This window comes from Perna viridis, chromosome 7 (assembly GCF_037379345.1).
Source record: "Perna viridis isolate PV_CMFRI_1.1 ecotype Kerala chromosome 7, ASM3737934v1, whole genome shotgun sequence".
NCBI classification, from domain to species: Eukaryota; Metazoa; Mollusca; class Bivalvia; order Mytilida; family Mytilidae; genus Perna; species Perna viridis.
In genome coordinates, this window is record NC_142451.1 from 20,991,980 (window position 1) to 21,015,973 (window position 23,994).

The following is a 23,994-nucleotide window of genomic DNA, read 5'->3' on the forward strand; positions in this document are numbered from 1 at the left end:
AACAAATATACAAAACACAACAAATCAAACAAAATAAAAAAAAAACAACCCCAAAATCCCAGAAAAATAACGCTCATGGGAAAATATCCATTAAATACACAAAACATTACACTCAGACCAAACAAAATTCCTTTATCCAGCCACAACAGAAAGGAATAAATAAAACATGACCACCGGCAAATAATACAATACACCATATTTATATTTGTGATTTCATTTACAGACACATCCTCTACAACAACAACAACTACCGTACAAGCCAGCAACAGTGCCTCCGACGCAGTAACATTTTATAACTCACAGACAACAACATTGTCAACAGATAAAACAACAACAATCCAGCAATCTACTAATTCAACAATCCAATCTATAACTTCAAGTGAGAAAACAAGTTTAACTGAAACAATGACACCAATAACGAAAGAAATTACAACAGCAGAAGTCACAACCATAACGCAGGATGAAACAACAACTGCTGAGCAAACGACCACTACTGAAGCTGCCACGACAACAGCAGAACCAACTACCACCACTGAAGCTCAAACTACGACGGCTGAGGCAACTACTACAACTGCACAAGAAACAACTACTGAAGCTGTGACGACCACAGCAGAACCAACTACCACCACTGAAGCTCAAACTACGACGGCTGAGGCAACTACTACAACTGCACAAGAAACAACTATTGAAGCTGTGACGACCACAGCAGAAGCAACTACTACCACGGCTGCAGAAACTACAACGGTAGAGGTCACTAGCACAACGCAGGCTGCAACTACAACTGCTGAGCAAACGACCACTACTGAAGCTGCAATGACAACAGCAGAACCAACTACCGCCACTGAAGCTCAAACTACGACAGCTGAGGCAACTACTACAACTGCACAAGAAACAACTACTGAAGCTGTGACGACAACAGCAGAAGCAACTACCACCACTGAAGCTCAAACTACGACAGCTGAGGCAACTACTACAACTGCACAAGAAACAACTACTGAAGCTGTGACTACCATAGCAGAAGCAACTACTACCACGGCTGCAGAAACTACAACGGTAGAGGTCACTAGCACAACGCAGGCTGCAACTACAACTGCTGAGCAAACGACCACTACTGAAGCTGCAACGACAAGAGCAGAACCAACTACCACCACTGAAGCTCAAACTACGACAGCAGAAGCAACTACTACAACTGCACAAGAAACAACTACTGAAGGTGTGACGACCACAGCAGAAGCAACTACTACCACGGCTGCAGAAACTACAACGGTAGAGGTCACTAGCACAACGCAGGCTGCAACTACAACTGCTGAGCAAACGACCACTACTGAAGCTGGAACGACAACAGCAGAACCAACTACCACCACTGAAGCTCAAACTACGACAGCTGAGGCAACTACTACAACTGCACAAGAAACAACTACTGAAGGTGTGACGACCACAGCAGAAGCAACTACTACCACGGCTGCAGAAACTACAACGGTAGAGGTCACTAGCACAACGCAGGCTGCAACTACAACTGCTGAGCAAACGACCACTACTGAAGCTGCAACGACAACAGCAGAACCAACTACCACCACTGAAGCTCAAACTACGACAGCTGAGGCAACTACTACAACTGCACAAGAAACAACTACTGAAGCCGTGACGACAACAGCAGAACCAACTACCACCACTGAAGCTCAAACTACGACAGCTGAGGCAACTACTACAACTGCACAAGAAACAACTACTGAAGCTGTCACGACCACAGCAGAAGCAACTACAACCACGGCTGCAGGAACTACAACGGTACAGGTCACTAGCACAACGCAGGTTGCAACTACAACTGCTGAGCAAACGACCACTACTGAAGCTGCCACGACAACAGCAGAACCAACTACCACCACTGAAGCTCAAACTACGACAGCTGAGGCAACTACTACAACTGCACAAGAAACAACTACTGAAGCTGTGACGACCACAGCAGAAGCAACTACTACCACGGCTGCAGAAACTACAACGGTAGAGGTCACTAGCACAACGCAGGCTGCAACTACAACTGCTGAGCAAACGACCAATACTGAAGCTGCAACGACAACAGCAGAACCAACTACCACCACTGAAGCTCAAACTACGACAGCTGAGGCAACTACTACAACTGCACAAGATACAACTACTGAAGGTGTGACGACCACAGCAGAAGCAACTACTACCACGGCTGCAGAAACTACAACGGTAGAGGTCACTAGCACAACGCAGGCTGCAACTACAACTGCTGAGCAAACGACCACTACTGAAGCTGGAACGACAACAGCAGAACCAACTACCACCACTGAAGCTCAAACTACGACAGCTGAGGCAACTACTACAACTGCTCAAGAAACAACTACTGAAGGTGTGACGACCACAGCAGAAGCAACTACTACCACGGCAGCAGAAACTACAACGGTAGAGGTCACTAGCACAACGCAGGCTGCAACTACAACTGCTGAGCAAACGACCACTACTGAAGCTGGAACGACAACAGCAGAACCAACTACCACCACTGAAGCTCAAACTACGACAGCTGAGGCAACTACTACAACTGCACAAGAAACAACTACTGAAGCCGTGACGACAACAGCAGAACCAACTACCACCACTGAAGCTCAAACTACGACAGCTGAGGCAACTACTACAACTGCACAAGAAACAACTACTGAAGGTGTCACGACCACAGCAGAAGCAACTACTACCACGGCTGCAGGAACTACAACGGTAGAGGTCACTAGCACAACGCAAGTTGCAACTACAACTGCTGAGCAAACGACCACTACTGAAGCTGCAACGACAACAGCAGAAGCAACTACCACCACTGAAGCTCAAACTACGACAGCTGAGGCAACTACTACAACTGCACAAGAAACAACTACTGAAGCTGTGACGACCACAGCAGAAGCAACTACTACCACGGCAGCAGAAACTACAACGGTAGAGGTCACTAGCACAACGCAGGTTGCAACTACAACTGCTGAGCAAACGACCAATACTGAAGCTGGAACGACAACAGCAGAACCAACTACCACCACTGAAGCTCAAACTACGACAGCAGAAGCAACTACTACAACTGCACAAGAAACAACTACTGAAGGTGTCACGACCACAGCAGAAGCAACTACTACCACGGCTGCAGAAACTACAACGGTAGAGGTCACTAGCACAACGCAGGCTGCAACTACAACTGCTGAGCAAACGACCACTACTGAAGCTGGAACGACAACAGCAGAAGCAACTACCACCACTGAAGCTCAAATTACGACAGCTGAGGCAACTACTACAACTGCACAAGAAACAACTACTGAAGGTGTGACGACCACAGCAGAAGCAACTACTACCACGGCTGCAGAAACTACAACGGTAGAGGTCACTAGCACAACGCAGGCTGCAACTACAACTGCTGAGCAAACGACCACTACTGAAGCTGGAACGACAACAGCAGAACCAACTACCACCACTGAAGCTCAAACTACGACAGCTGAGGCAACTACTACAACTGCACAAGAAACAACTACTGAAGCCGTGACGACCACAGCAGAACCAACTACCACCACTGAAGCTCAAACTACGACAGCTGAGGCAACTACTACAACTGCACAAGAAACAACTACTGAAGGTGTCACGACCACAGCAGAAGCAACTACTACCACGGCTGCAGGAACTACAACGGTAGAGGTCACTAGCACAACGCAGGCTGCAACTACAACTGCTGAGCAAACGACCACTACTGAAGCTGCCACGACAACAGCAGAGCCAACTACCACCACTGAAGCTCAAACTACGACAGCTGAGGCAACTACTACAACTGCACAAGAAACAACTACTGAAGCCGTGACGACAACAGCAGAACCAACTACCACCACTGAAGCTCAAACTACGACAGCTGAGGCAACTACTACAACTGCACAAGAAACAACTACTGAAGGTGTCACGACCACAGCAGAAGCAACTACTACCACGGCTGCAGGAACTACAACGGTACAGGTCACTAGCACAACGCAGGTTGCAACTACAACTGCTGAGCAAACGACCACTACTGAAGCTGCAACGACAACATCAGAAGCAACTACCACCACTGAAGCTCAAACTACGACAGCTGAGGCAACTACTGCAACTGCACAAGAAACAACTACTGAAGGTGTGACGACCACAGCAGAAGCAACTACTACCACGGCTGCAGGAACTACAACGGTAGAGGTCACTAGCACAACGCAGGTTGCAACTACAACTGCTGAGCAAACGACCACTACTGAAGCTGCAACGACAACAGCAGAACCAACTACCACCACTGAAGCTCAAACTACGACAGTTGAGGCAACTACTACAACTGCACAAGAAACAACTACTGAAGCTGTGACGACCACAGCAGAAGCAACTACTACCACGGCTGCAGAAACTACAACGGTAGAGGTCACTAGCACAACGCAGGCTGCAACTACAACTGCTGAGCAAACGACCAATACTGAAGCTGCAACGACAACAGCAGAACCAACTACCACCACTGAAGCTCAAATTACGACAGCTGAGGCAACTACTACAACTGCACAAGAAACAACTACTGAAGGTGTGACGACCACAGCAGAAGCAACTACTACCACGGCTGCAGAAACTACAACGGTAGAGGTCACTAGCACAACGCAGGCTGCAACTACAACTGCTGAGCAAACGACCACTACTGAAGCTGCAACGACAACAGCAGAAGCAACTACCACCACTGAAGCTCAAACTACGACAGCTGAGGCAACTACTACAACTGCACAAGAAACAACTACTGAAGCCGTGACGACAACAGCAGAACCAACTACCACCACTGAAGCTCAAACTACGACAGCTGAGGTAACTACTACAACTGCACAAGAAACAACTACTGAAGCTGTGACGACCACAGCAGAAGCAACTACTACCACGGCTGCAGAAACTACAACGATAGAGGTCACTAGCACAACGCAGGCTGCAACTACAACTGCTGAGCAAACGACCACTACTGAAGCTGGAACGACAACAGCAGAACCAACTACCACCACTGAAGCTCAAACTACGACAGCTGAGGCAACTACTACAACTGCACAAGAAACAACTACTGAAGGTGTGACGACCACAGCAGAAGCAACTACTACCACGGCTGCAGAAACTACAACGGTAGAGGTCACTAGCACAACGCAGGCTGCAACTACAACTGCTGAGCAAACGACCACTACTGAAGCTGCAACGACAACAGCAGAACCAACTACCACCACTGAAGCTCAAACTACGACAGCTGAGGCAACTACTACAACTGCACAAGAAACAACTACTGAAGCCGTGACGACAACAGCAGAACAAACTACCGCCACTGAAGCTCAAACTACGACAGCTGAGGCAACTACTATAACTGCACAAGAAACAACTACTGAAGGTGTCACGACCACAGCAGAAGCAACTACTACCACGGCTGCAGGAACTACAACGGTAGAGGTCACTAGCACAACGCAGGTTGCAACTACAACAGCTGAGCAAACGACCACTACTGAAGCTGCCACGACAACAGCAGAACCAACTACCACCACTGAAGCTCAAACTACGACAGCTGAGGCAACTACTACAACTGCACAAGAAACAACTACTGAAGGTGTGACGACCACAGCAGAAGCAACTACTACCACGGCTGCAGAAACTACAACGGTAGAGGTCACTAGCACAACGCAGGCTGCAACTACAACTGCTGAGCAAACGACCAATACTGAAGCTGCCACGACAACAGCAGAACCAACTACCACCACTGAAGCTCAAACTACGACAGCTGAGGCAACTACTACAACTGCACAAGAAACAACTACTGAAGCTGTGACGACCACAGCAGAAGCAACTACTACCACGGCTGCAGAAACTACAACGGTAGAGGTCACTAGCACAACGCAGGCTGCAACTACAACTGCTGAGCAAACGACCAATACTGAAGCTGCAACGACAACAGCAGAACCAACTACCACCACTGAAGCTCAAACTACGACAGCTAAGGCAACTACTACAACTGCACAAGAAACAACTACTGAAGGTGTCACGACCACAGCAGAAGCAACTACTACCACGGCTGCAGAAACTACAACGGTAGAGGTCACTAGCACAACGCAGGCTGCAACTACAACTGCTGAGCAAACGACCACTACTGAAGCTGGAACGACAACAGCAGAAGCAACTACCACCACTGAAGCTCAAACTACGACAGCTGAGGCAACTACTACAACTGCTCAAGAAACAACTACTGAAGGTGTGACGACCACAGCAGAAGCAACTACTACCACGGCAGCAGAAACTACAACGGTAGAGGTCACTAGCACAACGCAGGCTGCAACTACAACTGCTGAGCAAACGACCACTACTGAAGCTGCAACGACAACAGCAGAACCAACTACCACCACTGAAGCTCAAACTACGACAGCTGAGGCAACTACTACAACTGCACAAGAAACAACTACTGAAGCCGTGACGACAACAGCAGAACCAACTACCACCACTGAAGCTCAAACTACGACAGCTGAGGCAACTACTACAACTGCACAAGAAACAACTACTGAAGCCGTGACGACAACAGCAGAACCAACTACCACCACTGAAGCTCAAACTACGACAGCTGAGGCAACTACTACAACTGCACAAGAAACAACTACTGAAGCCGTGACGACAACAGCAGAACCAACTACCACCACTGAAGCTCAAACTACGACAGCTGAGGCAACTACTACAACTGCACAAGAAACAACTACTGAAGGTGTCACGACCACAGCAGAAGCAACTACTACCACGGCTGCAGGAACTACAACGGTAGAGGTCACTAGCACAACGCAGGTTGCAACTACAACTGCTGAGCAAACGACCACTACTGAAGCTGCAACGACAACAGCAGAACCAACTACCACCACTGAAGATCAAACTACGACAGCTGAGGCAACTACTACAACTGCACAAGAAACAACTACTGAAGCTGTGACGACCACAGCAGAAGCAACTACTACCACGGCTGCAGAAACTACAACGGTAGAGGTCACTAGCACAACGCAGGCTGCAACTACAACTGCTGAGCAAACGACCAATACTGAAGCTGCAACGACAACAGCAGAACCAACTACCACCACTGAAGCTCAAATTACGACAGCTGAGGCAACTACTACAACTGCACAAGAAACAACTACTGAAGGTGTGACGACCACAGCAGAAGCAACTACTACCACGGCTGCAGAAACTACAACGGTAGAGGTCACTAGCACAACGCAGGCTGCAACTACAACTGCTGAGCAAACGACCACTACTGAAGCTGCAACGACAACAGCAGAAGCAACTACCACCACTGAAGCTCAAACTACGACAGCTGAGGCAACTACTACAACTGCACAAGAAACAACTACTGAAGCCGTGACGACAACAGCAGAACCAACTACCACCACTGAAGCTCAAACTACGACAGCTGAGGTAACTACTACAACTGCACAAGAAACAACTACTGAAGCTGTGACGACCACAGCAGAAGCAACTACTACCACGGCTGCAGAAACTACAACGATAGAGGTCACTAGCACAACGCAGGCTGCAACTACAACTGCTGAGCAAACGACCACTACTGAAGCTGCAACGACAACAGCAGAACCAACTACCACCACTGAAGCTCAAACTACGACAGCTGAGGGAACTACTACAACTGCACAAGAAACAACTACTGAAGCTGTGACGACCACAGCAGAAGCAACTACTACCACGGCTGCAGAAACTACAACGGTAGAGGTCACTAGCACAACGCAGGCTGCAACTACAACTGCTGAGCAAACGACCACTACTGAAGCTGCAACGATAACAGCAGAACCAACTACCACCACTGAAGCTCAAACTACGACAGCTGAGGCAACTACTACAACTGCACAAGAAACAACTACTGAAGCCGTGACGACAACAGCAGAACCAACTACCGCCACTGAAGCTCAAACTACGACAGCTGAGGCAACTACTACAACTGCACAAGAAACAACTACTGAAGGTGTCACGACCACAGCAGAAGCAACTACTACCACGGCTGCAGGAACTACAACGGTAGAGGTCACTAGCACAACGCAGGTTGCAACTACAACTGCTGAGCAAACGACCACTACTGAAGCTGCCACGACAACAGCAGAACCAACTACCACCACTGAAGCTCAAACTACGACAGCTGAGGCAACTACTACAACTGCACAAGAAACAACTACTGAAGGTGTGACGACCACAGCAGAAGCAACTACTACCACGGCTGCAGAAACTACAACGGTAGAGGTCACTAGCACAACGCAGGTTGCAACTACAACTGCTGAGCAAACGACCAATACTGAAGCTGCAACAACAACAGCAGAACCAACTACCACCACTGAAGCTCAAACTACGACAGCTGAGGCAAGTACTACAACTGCACAAGAAACAACTACTGAAGCTGTGACGACCACAGCAGAAGCAACTACTACCACGGCTGCAGAAACTACAACGGTAGAGGTCACTAGCACAACGCAGGTTGCAACTACAACTGCTGAGCAAACGACCACTACTGAAGCTGCAACGACAACAGCAGAACCAACTACCACCACTGAAGCTCAAACTACGACAGCTGAGGCAACTACTACAACTGCACAAGAAACAACTACTGAAGCCGTGACGACAACAGCAGAACCAACTACCACCACTGAAGCTCAAACTACGACAGCTGAGGCAACTACTACAACTGCACAAAAAACAACTACTGAAGGTGTGACGACCACAGCAGAAGCAACTACTACCACGGCTGCAGGAACTACAACGGTAGAGGTCACTAGCACAACGCAGGTTGCAACTACAACTGCTGAGCAAACGACCACTACTGAAGCTGCAACGACAACAGCAGAACCAACTACCACCACTGAAGCTCAAACTACGACAGCTGAGGCAACTACTACAACTGCACAAGAAACAACTACTGAAGCCGTGACGACAACAGCAGAACCAACTACCACCACTGAAGCTCAAACTACGACAGCTGGGGCAACTACTACAACTGCACAAGAAACAACTACTGAAGCTGTGACGACCACAGCAGAAGCAACTACTACCACGGCTGCAGAAACAACAACGGTAGAGGTCACTAGCACGACGCAGGCTGCAACTACAACTGCTGAGGAAACGACCACTACTGAAGCTGCAACGACAACAGCAGAACTAACTACCACCACTGAAGCTCAAACTACGACAGCTGAGGCAACTACTACAACTGCACAAGAAACAACTACTGAAGGTGTGACGACCACAGCAGAAGCAACTACCACCACTGAAGCTCAAACTACGACAGCTGAGGCAACTACTGCAACTGCACAAGAAACAACTACTGAAGCTGTGACGACCACAGCAGAAGCAACTACTACCACGGCTGCAGAAACTACAACGGTAGAGGTCACTAGCACAACGCAGGCTGCAACTACAACTGCTGAGCAAACGACCAATACTGAAGCTGCAACGACAACAGCAGAACCAACTACCACCACTGAAGCTCAAACTACGACAGCTGAGGCAAGTACTACAACTGCACAAAAAACAACTACTGAAGCTGTGACGACCACAGCAGAAGCAACTACTACCACGGCTGCAGAAACTACAACGGTAGAGGTCACTAGCACAACGCAGGTTGCAACTACAACTGCTGAGCAAACGACCACTACTGAAGCTGCAACGACAACAGCAGAACCAACTACCACCACTGAAGCTCAAACTACGACAGCTGAGGTAACTACTACAACTGCACAAGAAACAACTACTGAAGCCGTGACGACAACAGCAGAACCAACTACCACCACTGAAGCTCAAACTACGACAGCTGGGGCAACTACTACAACTGCACAAGAAACAACTACTGAAGCTGTGACGACCACAGCAGAAGCAACTACTACCACGGCTGCAGAAACTACAACGGTAGAGGTCACTAGCACAACGCAGGCTGCAACTACAACTGCTGAGCAAACGACCAATACTGAAGCTGCAACGACCACAGCAGAACCAACTACCACCACTGAAGCTCAAACTACGACAGCTGAGGCAACTACTACAACTGCACAAGAAACAACTACTGAAGGTGTCACGACCACAGCAGAAGCAACTACTACCACGGCTGCAGAAACTACAACGGTAGAGGTCACTAGCACAACGCAGGCTGCAACTACAACTGCTGAGCAAACGACCACTACTGAAGCTGCAACGACAACAGCAGAACCAACTACCACCACTGAAGCTCAAACTACGACAGCTGAGGCAACTACTACAACTGCACAAGAAACAACTACTGAAGCCGTGACGACAACAGCAGAACCAACTACCACCACTGAAGCTCAAACTACGACAGCTGAGGCAACTACTACAACTGCACAAGAAACAACTACTGAAGGTGTGACGACCACAGCAGAAGCAACTACTACCACGGCTGCAGGAACTACAACGGTAGAGGTCACTAGCACAACGCAGGCTGCAACTACAACTGCTGAGCAAACGACCACTACTGAAGCTGCAATGACAACAGCAGAACCAACTACTACCACTGAAGCTCAAACTACGACAGCTGAGGCAACTACTACAACTGCACAAGAAACAACTACTGAAGCCGTGACGACCACAGCAGAACCAACTACCACCACTGAAGCTCAAACTACGACAGCTGAGGTAACTACTACAACTGCACAAGAAACAACTACTGAAGCTGTGACGACCACAGCAGAAGCAACTACTACCACGGCTGCAGAAACTACAACGATAGAGGTCACTAGCACAACGCAGGCTGCAACTACAACTGCTGAGCAAACGACCACTACTGAAGCTGCAACGACAACAGCAGAAGCAACTACCACCACTGAAGCTCAAACTACGACAGCTGAGGCAACTACTACAACTGCACAAGAAACAACTACTGAAGCCGTGACGACAACAGCAGAACCAACTACCACCACTGAAGCTCAAACTACGACAGCTGGGGCAACTACTACAACTGCACAAGAAACAACTACTGAAGCTGTGACGACCACAGCAGAAGCAACTACTACCACGGCTGCAGAAACAACAACGGTAGAGGTCACTAGCACGACGCAGGCTGCAACTACAACTGCTGAGGAAACGACCACTACTGAAGCTGCAACGACAACAGCAGAACTAACTACCACCACTGAAGCTCAAACTACGACAGCTGAGGCAACTACTACAACTGCACAAGAAACAACTACTGAAGGTGTGACGACCACAGCAGAAGCAACTACCACCACTGAAGCTCAAACTACGACAGCTGAGGCAACTACTGCAACTGCACAAGAAACAACTACTGAAGCTGTGACGACCACAGCAGAAGCAACTACTACCACGGCTGCAGAAACTACAACGGTAGAGGTCACTAGCACAACGCAGGCTGCAACTACAACTGCTGAGCAAACGACCAATACTGAAGCTGCAACGACAACAGCAGAACCAACTACCACCACTGAAGCTCAAACTACGACAGCTGAGGCAAGTACTACAACTGCACAAAAAACAACTACTGAAGCTGTGACGACCACAGCAGAAGCAACTACTACCACGGCTGCAGAAACTACAACGGTAGAGGTCACTAGCACAACGCAGGTTGCAACTACAACTGCTGAGCAAACGACCACTACTGAAGCTGCAACGACAACAGCAGAACCAACTACCACCACTGAAGCTCAAACTACGACAGCTGAGGTAACTACTACAACTGCACAAGAAACAACTACTGAAGCCGTGACGACAACAGCAGAACCAACTACCACCACTGAAGCTCAAACTACGACAGCTGGGGCAACTACTACAACTGCACAAGAAACAACTACTGAAGCTGTGACGACCACAGCAGAAGCAACTACTACCACGGCTGCAGAAACTACAACGGTAGAGGTCACTAGCACAACGCAGGCTGCAACTACAACTGCTGAGCAAACGACCAATACTGAAGCTGCAACGACCACAGCAGAACCAACTACCACCACTGAAGCTCAAACTACGACAGCTGAGGCAACTACTACAACTGCACAAGAAACAACTACTGAAGGTGTCACGACCACAGCAGAAGCAACTACTACCACGGCTGCAGAAACTACAACGGTAGAGGTCACTAGCACAACGCAGGCTGCAACTACAACTGCTGAGCAAACGACCACTACTGAAGCTGCAACGACAACAGCAGAACCAACTACCACCACTGAAGCTCAAACTACGACAGCTGAGGCAACTACTACAACTGCACAAGAAACAACTACTGAAGCCGTGACGACAACAGCAGAACCAACTACCACCACTGAAGCTCAAACTACGACAGCTGAGGCAACTACTACAACTGCACAAGAAACAACTACTGAAGGTGTGACGACCACAGCAGAAGCAACTACTACCACGGCTGCAGGAACTACAACGGTAGAGGTCACTAGCACAACGCAGGCTGCAACTACAACTGCTGAGCAAACGACCACTACTGAAGCTGCAATGACAACAGCAGAACCAACTACTACCACTGAAGCTCAAACTACGACAGCTGAGGCAACTACTACAACTGCACAAGAAACAACTACTGAAGCCGTGACGACCACAGCAGAACCAACTACCACCACTGAAGCTCAAACTACGACAGCTGAGGTAACTACTACAACTGCACAAGAAACAACTACTGAAGCTGTGACGACCACAGCAGAAGCAACTACTACCACGGCTGCAGAAACTACAACGATAGAGGTCACTAGCACAACGCAGGCTGCAACTACAACTGCTGAGCAAACGACCACTACTGAAGCTGCAACGACAACAGCAGAAGCAACTACCACCACTGAAGCTCAAACTACGACAGCTGAGGCAACTACTACAACTGCACAAGAAACAACTACTGAAGCTGTGACGACCACAGCAGAAGCAACTACTACCACGGCTGCAGAAACTACAACGGTAGAGGTCACTAGCACAACGCAGGCTGCAACTACAACTGCTGAGCAAACGACCAATACTGAAGCTGCAACGACAACAGCAGAACTAACTACCACCACTGAAGCTCAAACTACGACAGCTGAGGCAACTACTACAACTGCACAAGAAACAACTACTGAAGGTGTGACGACCACAGCAGAACCAACTACCACCACTGAAGCTCAAACTACGACAGCTGAGGCAACTACTGCAACTGCACAAGAAACAACTACTGAAGCTGTGACGACCACAGCAGAAGCAACTACTACCACGGCTGCAGAAACTACAACGGTAGAGGTCACTAGCACAACGCAGGCTGCAACTACAACTGCTGAGCAAACGACCACTACTGAAGCTGCAACGACAACAGCAGAACCAACTACCACCACTGAAGCTCAAACTACGACAGCTGAGGCAACTACTACAACTGCACAAGAAACAACTACTGAAGCCGTGACGACAACAGCAGAACCAACTATCGCCACTGAAGCTCAAACTACGACAGCTGAGGCAACTACTACAACTGCACAAGAAACAACTACTGAAGGTGTCACGACCACAGCAGAAGCAACTACTACCACGGCTGCAGGAACTACAACGGTAGAGGTCACTAGCACAACGCAGGTTGCAACTACAACTGCTGAGCAAACGACCACAACTGAAGCTGCCACGACAACAGCAGAACCAACTACCACCACTGAAGCTCAAACTACGGCAGCTGAGGCAACTACTACAACTGCACAAGAAACAACTACTGAAGGTGTGACGACCACAGCAGAAGCAACTACTACCACGGCTGCAGAAACTACAACGGTAGAGGTCACTAGCACAACACAGGCTGCAACTACAACTGCTGAGCAAACGACCAATACTGAAGCTGCAACGACAACAGCAGAACCAACTACCACCACTGAAGCTCAAACTACGACAGCTGAGGCAAGTACTACAACTGCACAAGAAACAACTACTGAAGCTGTGACGACCACAGCAGAAGCAACTACTACCACGGCTGCAGAAACTACAACGGTAGAGGTCACTAGCACAACGCAGGCTGCAACTACAACTGCTGAGGAAACGACCACTACTGAAGCTGCAACGACAACAGCAGAACCAACTACCACCACTGAAGCTCAAACTACGACAGCTGAGGCAACTACTACAACTGCACAAGAAACAACTACTGAAGCCGTGACGACAACAGCAGAACCAACTACCACCACTGAAGCTCAAACTACGACAGCTGGGGCAACTACTACAACTGCACAAGAAACAACTACTGAAGCTGTGACGACCACAGCAGAAGCAACTACTACCACGGCTGCAGAAACTACAACGGTAGAGGTCACTAGCACAACGCAGGCTGCAACTACAACTGCTGAGCAAAAGACCAATACTGAAGCTGCAACGACAACAGCAGAACCAACTACCACCACTGAAGCTCAAACTACGACAGCTGAGGCAACTACTACAACTGCACAAGAAACAACTACTGAAGGTGTGACGACCACAGCAGAAGCAACTACCACCACTGAAGCTCAAACTACGACAGCTGAGGCAACTACTGCAACTGCACAAGAAACAACTACTGAAGCTGTGACGACCACAGCAGAAGCAACTACTACCACGGCTGCAGAAACTACAACGGTAGAGGTCACTAGCACAACGCAGGCTGCAACTACAACTGCTGAGCAAACGACCACTACTGAAGCTGCAACGACAACAGCAGAACCAACTACCACCACTGAAGCTCAAACTACGACAGCTGAGGCAACTACTACAACTGCACAAGAAACAACTACTGAGGCTGTGACGACCACAGCAGAAGCAACTTCCACCACTGAATCTCAAACTACGACAGCTGAGGGAACTACTGCAACTGCACAAGAAACAACTACTGAAGCTGTGACGACCACAGCAGAAGCAACTACTACCACGGCTGCAGAAACTACAACGGTAGAGGTCACTAGCACAACGCAGGCTGCAACTACAACTGCTGAGCAAACGACCACTACTGAAGCTGCAACTACAACAGCAGAACCAACTACCACCACTGAAGCTCAAACTACGACAGCTGAGGCAACTACTATAACTGCACAAGAAACAACTACTGAAGCCGTGACGACCACAGCAGAACCAACTACCACCACTGAAGCTCAAACTACGACAGCTGAGGTAACTACTACAACTGCACAAGAAACAACTACTGAAGTTGTCACGACCACAGCAGAAGCAACTACTACCACGGCTGCAGAAACTACAACGGTAGAGGTCACTAGCACAACGCAGGCTGCAACTACAACTGCTGAGCAAACGACCAATACTGAAGCTGCAACGACACCAGCAGAACCAACTACCACCACTGAAGCTCAAACTACGACAGCTGAGGCAAGTACTACAAGTGCACAAGAAACAACTACTGAAGCTGTGACGACCACAGCAGAAGCAACTACTACCACGGCTGCAGGAACTACAACGGTAGAGGTCACTAGCACAACGCAGGTTGCAACTACAACTGCTGAGCAAACGACCACAACTGAAGCTGCCACGACAACAGCAGAACCAACTACCACCACTGAAGCTCAAACTACGGCAGCTGAGGCAACTACTACAACTGCACAAGAAACAACTACTGAAGGTGTGACGACCACAGCAGAAGCAACTACTACCACGGCTGCAGAAACTACAACGGTAGAGGTCACTAGCACAACACAGGCTGCAACTACAACTGCTGAGCAAACGACCAATACTGAAGCTGCAACGACAACAGCAGAACCAACTACCACCACTGAAGCTCAAACTACGACAGCTGAGGCAAGTACTACAACTGCACAAGAAACAACTACTGAAGCTGTGACGACCACAGCAGAAGCAACTACTACCACGGCTGCAGAAACTACAACGGTAGAGGTCACTAGCACAACGCAGGCTGCAACTACAACTGCTGAGGAAACGACCACTACTGAAGCTGCAACGACAACAGCAGAACCAACTACCACCACTGAAGCTCAAACTACGACAGCTGAGGCAACTACTACAACTGCACAAGAAACAACTACTGAAGCCGTGACGACAACAGCAGAACCAACTACCACCACTGAAGCTCAAACTACGACAGCTGAGGCAACTACTACAACTGCACAAGAAACCACTACTGAAGGTGTGACGACCACAGCAGAAGCAACTACTACCACGGCTGCAGAAACTACAACGGTAGAGGTCACTAGCACAACGCAGGCTGCAACTACAGCTGCTGAGCAAACGACCACTACTGAAGCTGCAACGATAACAGCAGAACCAACTACCACCACTGAAGCTCAAACTACGACAACTGAGGCAACTACTACAACTGCACAAGAAACAACTACTGAAGCTGTGACGACCACAGCAGAAGCAACTACCAGCACTGAAGCTCAAACTACGACAGCTGAGGCAACTACTGCAACTGCACTAGAAACAACTACTGAAGCTGTGACGACCACAGCAGAAGCAACTACTACCACGGCTGCAGAAACTACAACGGTAGAGGTCACTAGCACAACGCAGGCTGCAACTACAACTGCTGAGCAGACGACCACTACTGAAGCTGCAACGACAACAGCAGAACCAACTACCACCACTGAAGCTCAAACTACGACAGCTGAGGCAACTACTACAACTGCACAAGAAACAACTACTGAAGCCGTGACGACCACAGCAGAACCAACTACCACCACTGAAGCTCAAACTACGACAGCTGAGGTAACTACTACAACTGCACAAGAAACAACTACTGAAGTTGTCACGATCACAGCAGAAGCAACTACTACCACGGCTGCAGAAACTACAACGGTAGAGGTCACTAGCACAACGCAGGCTGCAACTACAACTGCTGAGCAAACGACCAATACTGAAGCTGCAACGACACCAGCAGAACCAACTACCACCACTGAAGCTCAAACTACGACAGCTGAGGAAAGTACTACAAGTGCACAAGAAACAACTACTGAAGCTGTCACGACCACAGCAGAAGCAACTACTACCACGGCTGCAGAAACTACAACGGTAGAGGTCACTAGCACAACGCAGGCTGCAACTACAACTGCTGAGCAAACGACCACTACTGAAGCTGCAACGACAACAGCAGAACCAACTACCACCACTGAAGCTCAAACTACGACAGCTGAGGCAACTACTACAACTGCACAAGACACAACTACTGAAGGTGTGACAACCACAGCAGAAGCAACTACTACCACGGCTGCAGGAACTACAACGGTAGAGGTCACTAGCACAACGCAGGCTGCAACTACAACTGCTGAGCAAACGACCAATACTGAAGCTGCAACGACACCAGCAGAACCAACTTCCACCACTGAATCTCAAACTACGACAGCTGAGGGAACTACTGCAACTGCACAAGAAACAACTACTGAAGCTGTGACGACCACAGCAGAAGCAACTACTACCACGGCTGCAGAAACTACAACGGTAGAGGTCACTAGCACAACGCAGGCTGCAACTACAACTGCTGAGCAAACGACCACTACTGAAGCTGCAACTACAACAGCAGAACCAACTACCACCACTGAAGCTCAAACTACGACAGCTGAGGCAACTACTATAACTGCACAAGAAACAACTACTGAAGCCGTGACGACCACAGCAGAACCAACTACCACCACTGAAGCTCAAACTACGACAGCTGAGGTAACTACTACAACTGCACAAGAAACAACTACTGAAGTTGTCACGACCACAGCAGAAGCAACTACTACCACGGCTGCAGAAACTACAACGGTAGAGGTCACTAGCACAACGCAGGCTGCAACTACAACTGCTGAGCAAACGACCAATACTGAAGCTGCAACGACACCAGCAGAACCAACTACCACCACTGAAGCTCAAACTACGACAGCTGAGGCAAGTACTACAAGTGCACAAGAAACAACTACTGAAGCTGTGACGACCACAGCAGAAGCAACTACTACCACGGCTGCAGGAACTACAACGGTAGAGGTCACTAGCACAACGCAGGTTGCAACTACAACTGCTGAGCAAACGACCACAACTGAAGCTGCCACGACAACAGCAGAACCAACTACCACCACTGAAGCTCAAACTACGGCAGCTGAGGCAACTACTACAACTGCACAAGAAACAACTACTGAAGGTGTGACGACCACAGCAGAAGCAACTACTACCACGGCTGCAGAAACTACAACGGTAGAGGTCACTAGCACAACACAGGCTGCAACTACAACTGCTGAGCAAACGACCAATACTGAAGCTGCAACGACAACAGCAGAACCAACTACCACCACTGAAGCTCAAACTACGACAGCTGAGGCAAGTACTACAACTGCACAAGAAACAACTACTGAAGCTGTGACGACCACAGCAGAAGCAACTACTACCACGGCTGCAGAAACTACAACGGTAGAGGTCACTAGCACAACGCAGGCTGCAACTACAACTGCTGAGGAAACGACCACTACTGAAGCTGCAACGACAACAGCAGAACCAACTACCACCACTGAAGCTCAAACTACGACAGCTGAGGCAACTACTACAACTGCACAAGAAACAACTACTGAAGCCGTGACGACAACAGCAGAACCAACTACCACCACTGAAGCTCAAACTACGACAGCTGAGGCAACTACTACAACTGCACAAGAAACAACTACTGAAGGTGTGACGACCACAGCAGAAGCAACTACTACCACGGCTGCAGAAACTACAACGGTAGAGGTCACTAGCACAACGCAGGCTGCAACTACAGCTGCTGAGCAAACGACCACTACTGAAGCTGCAACGATAACAGCAGAACCAACTACCACCACTGAAGCTCAAACTACGACAACTGAGGCAACTACTACAACTGCACAAGAAACAACTACTGAAGCTGTGACGACCACAGCAGAAGCAACTACCAGCACTGAAGCTCAAACTACGACAGCTGAGGCAACTACTGCAACTGCACTAGAAACAACTACTGAAGCTGTGACGACCACAGCAGAAGCAACTACTACCACGGCTGCAGAAACTACAACGGTAGAGGTCACTAGCACAACGCAGGCTGCAACTACAACTGCTGAGCAGACGACCACTACTGAAGCTGCAACGACAACAGCAGAACCAACTACCACCACTGAAGCTCAAACTACGACAGCTGAGGCAACTACTACAACTGCACAAGAAACAACTACTGAAGCCGTGACGACCACAGCAGAACCAACTACCACCACTGAAGCTCAAACTACGACAGCTGAGGTAACTACTACAACTGCACAAGAAACAACTACTGAAGTTGTCACGATCACAGCAGAAGCAACTACTACCACGGCTGCAGAAACTACAACGGTAGAGGTCACTAGCACAACGCAGGCTGCAACTACAACTGCTGAGCAAACGACCAATACTGAAGCTGCAACGACACCAGCAGAACCAACTACCACCACTGAAGCTCAAACTACGACAGCTGAGGAAAGTACTACAAGTGCACAAGAAACAACTACTGAAGCTGTCACGACCACAGCAGAAGCAACTACTACCACGGCTGCAGAAACTACAACGGTAGAGGTCACTAGCACAACGCAGGCTGCAACTACAACTGCTGAGCAAACGACCACTACTGAAGCTGCAACGACAACAGCAGAACCAACTACCACCACTGAAGCTCAAACTACGACAGCTGAGGCAACTACTACAACTGCACAAGACACAACTACTGAAGGTGTGACAACCACAGCAGAAGCAACTACTACCACGGCTGCAGGAACTACAACGGTAGAGGTCACTAGCACAACGCAGGTTGCAACTACAACTGCTGAGCAAACGACCACTACTGAAGCTGCAACGACAACAGCAGAACCAACTACCACCACTGAAGCTCAAACTACGACAGCTGAGGCAACTACTACAACTGCACAAGAAACAACTACTGAAGGTGTGACGACCACAGCAGAACCAACTACCACCACTGAAGCTCAAACTACGACAGCTGAGGCAAGTACTACAAGTGCACAAGAAACAACTACTGAAGGTGTGACGACCACAGCAGAAGCAACTACTACCACGGCTGCAGAAACTACAACGGTAGAGGTCACTAGCACAACGCAGGCTGGAACTACAACTGCTGAGCAAACGACCACTACTGAAGCTGCAACGACAACAGCAGAACCAACTACCACCACTGAAGCTCAAACTACGACAGCTGAGGCAACTACTACAACTGCACAAGAAACAACTACTGAAGGTGTGACGACCACAGCAGAAGCAACTACTACCACGGCTGCAGAAACTACAACGGTAGAGGTCACTAGCACAACGCAGGCTGCAACTACAGCTGCTGAGCAAACGACCACTACTGAAGCTGCAACGACAACAGCAGAACCAACTACCACCACTGAAGCTCAAACTACGACAGCTGAGGCAACTACTACAACTGCACAAGAAACAACTACTGAAGCTGTGACGACCACAGCAGAAGCAACTACCAGCACTGAAGCTCAAACTACGACAGCTGAGGCAACTACTGCAACTGCACTAGAAACAACTACTGAAGGTGTGACGACCACAGCAGAAGCAACTACTACCACGGCTGCAGAAACTACAACGGTAGAGGTCACTAGCACAAAGCAGGCTGGAACTACAACTGCTGAGCAAACGACCACTACTGAAGCTGCAACGACAACAGCAGAACCAACTACCACCACTGAAGCTCAAACTACGACAGCTGAGGTAACTACTACAACTGCACAAGAAACAACTACTGAAGCTGTCACGACCACAGCAGAAGCAATTACTGCCACGGCTGCAGAAACTACAACGGTAGAGGTCACTAGCACAACGCAGGCTGCAACTACAACTGCTGAGCAAACGACCACTACTGAAGCTGCAACGACAACAGCAGAACCAACTACCACCACAGAAGCTCAAACTACGACAGCTGAGGCAAGTACTACAACTGGACAAGACACAACTACTGAAGCCGTGACGACCACAGCAGAACCAACTACCACCACTGAAGCTCAAACTACGACAACTGAGGTAACTACTACAACTGCACAAGAAACAACTACTGAAACTGTCACGACCACAGCAGAAGCAACTACTGCCACGGCTGCAGAAACTACAACGGTAGAGGTCACTAGCACAACGCAGGCTGCAACTACAACTGCTGAGCAAACGACCAATACTGAAGCTGGAACGACAACAGCAGAACCAACTACCACCACTGAAGCTCAAACTACGACAGCTGAGGCAAGTACTACAACTGCACAAGAAACAACTACTGAAGCTGTGACGACCACAGCAGAAGCAACTACCACCACTGAAGCTCAAACTACGACAGCTGAGGCAACTACTGCAACTGCACAAGAAACAACTACTGAAGCTGTGACGACCACAGCAGAAGCAACTACTACCACGGCTGCAGAAACTACAACGGTAGAGGTCACTAGCACAACGCAGGCTGCAACTACAACTGCTGAGCAGACGACCACTACTGAAGCTGCAACGACAACAGCAGAACCAACTACCACCACAGAAGCTCAAACTACGACAGCTGAGGTAACTACTACAACTGCACAAGAAACAACTACTGAAGGTGTGACGACCACAGCAGAAGCAACTACTACCACGGCTGCAGAAACTACAACGGTAGAGGTCACTAGCACAAAGCAGGCTGGAACTACAACTGCTGAGCAAACGACCACTACTGAAGCTGCAACGACAACAGCAGAACCAACTACCACCACTGAAGCTCAAACTACGACAGCTGAGGTAACTACTACAACTGCACAAGAAACAACTACTGAAACTGTCACGACCACAGCAGAAGCAACTACTACCACGGCTGCAGAAACTACAACGGTAGAGGTCACTAGCACAACGCAGGCTGCAACTACAACTGCTGAGCAAACGACCACTACTGAAGCTGCAACGGCAACAGCAGAACCAACTACCACCACTGAAGCTCAAACTACGACAGCTGAGGCAAGTACTACAACTGCACAAGAAACAACTACTGAGGCTGTGACGACCACAGCAGAAGCAACTTCCACCACTGAAGCTCAAACTACGACAGCTGAGGGAACTACTGCAACTGCACAAGAAACAACTACTGAAGCTGTCACGACCACAGCAGAAGCAACTACTACCACGGCTGCAGAAACTACAACGGTAGAGGTCACTAGCACAACGCAGGCTGCAACTACAACTGCTGAGCAGACGACCACTACTGAAGCTGCAACGACAACAGCAGAACCAACTACCACCACTGAAGCTCAAACTACGACAGCTGAGGCAACTACTACAACTGCACAAGAAACAACTACTGAAGCTGTGACGACCACAGCAGAAGCAACTACTACCACGGCTGCAGAAACTACAACGGTAGAGGTCACTAGCACAACGCAGGCTGCAACTACAACTGCTGAGCAAACGACCATTACTGAAGCTGCAACGACAACAACAGAACCAACTACCACCTCTGGAGCTCAAACTACGACAGATGAGGCAACTACTACAATTGCACAAGAAATAACTACTGAAGCTGTGACAACCACAGTAGAAACAAATACTTCCACGGCTGCAGAACCTACAACGGTAGAGGTCACTATCACAACACAGACTGCACCTACAACTGCTGAGGAAACGACCATTGCTGAAGCTGCAACGACAACAGAAGATTCAATTTCTACCACGAAATATGGAACTTCAACTGGAGATGTTTCTCGTGCGACAGATGTGAAAAGTACTGAAGGTAGGTGATCTCTGTTCATTTGGTGTGTTCTTTTGTTTTTTTTTATTCCCGAAGAGTTTTCTGTTTAATTTGTGAGCCAAACTAGGTTGATCGATCTATGGTATTTCTGTCATATTTCTGTATCAATATTTTATCTAAGAGTTGAAGCGTTTTCATACAATTTATTCTGCTGATGGAATCAACAAGCAAGCAAGATAAAACTCATCAATATCAATTCCAATTCGATGTTTAGATGCACCCCATGTTCACATGTCGTCAACAAAGATACATGGTTGTTATTTCGTTAATTGTTGTCCTGGTAGTTCAAAATTTATAGGATTAGCGTAGAAACAGTATTTCAAGAAGTGTTTTCCCCTATTTTGTATTCAGTTGATCGTGATGACTAATCTTAGAGCATAAATTGTTACATAGTGTATTTTGCTATGCGCAATTAAGTTTTAAACAAATTTTTACTGCACTTTTCACTATTTTTTTAAGTTTGAAACATATTGACACTATAACAAATGATGCATGTTAAGATATAAGACATCAATTTTGTGGCACTATTGTTGGCTCAAAACTGTTGCAACTTACACAGTTTAGAAAATGAGCCTATCTTATGAAAGGGAAAATATGTCAAAGGATACATTTTGGTAATACTGCATTCGCTCAAATTCAAGAAACATGTGTGGTAGGAACACTCGTTATATTGATTTCTATATTTATGCAAAAGGAGTAAAGGAAAACATAGGCGTTTTTGGGGAGGGGGATATTGGAGGTGGGAGGTGGGAGGTGGTCCAGTTGGATAATAAAATTTATTCGTTTAATGGTATCTAAACATCAAATTTTAATTGAAGAGTTTAATAGTTATATACAAAATTCTCCGTCACATCTATTTAAGACAAAAAGTATGTTTCATCGGCAATTCCTAAGACTTAATGGCATTTTTACCCACCGGTTATATCTTTGTAAAAATACATTATTATAAACAAAACAACCCTTAACATCTTCATTAGTTACCGTAAAAATGTTTTTTTATTTCTTAAGTATATCAGTTACTCATTGGCTTAAAGCGTTTTCATAATATGGATGACTCAATTTCATGAAAGAAATGTGAACACCCCGTTTATTTAATGATTACACAAAATTCAACAAAAAAGGCAAACTAATATGATTTAACGGGTATGTAATATTGTCAAATATAACAAATTGATAGGTTACTTCACTGACTTTTTCAGAATTATGATTGTTCGGAAAATAATATAAACTTTCACTTTTCTCTCACA

The 23,994-nt window shown here is 47.9% G+C and overlaps 1 protein-coding gene across 13 annotated transcripts in view; it reads left to right on the forward strand.

Annotated features, from left to right (window-relative positions):
- LOC148611761 (uncharacterized) overlaps nt 1-23,994 on the forward strand; it is a 137,342-nt gene that overhangs the window by 36,900 nt on the left and 76,448 nt on the right. For 10 of the 13 annotated variants that reach the window (XR_015924190.1, XR_015924191.1, XM_088592622.1 and 7 more), the window contains exon 4: nt 224-22,729. Coding sequence is in view for 11 of the 13 variants with exons in the window: in XM_088592622.1 (XP_088448748.1) it covers nt 224-22,729 (22,506 nt within the window). In the remaining 2 variants the exon portion in view is untranslated. The remainder of the gene's footprint in view (nt 1-223; nt 22,730-23,994) is intronic. The other 3 variants (XM_088592626.1, XM_088592629.1, XM_088592627.1) reach the window with 3 other exon arrangements.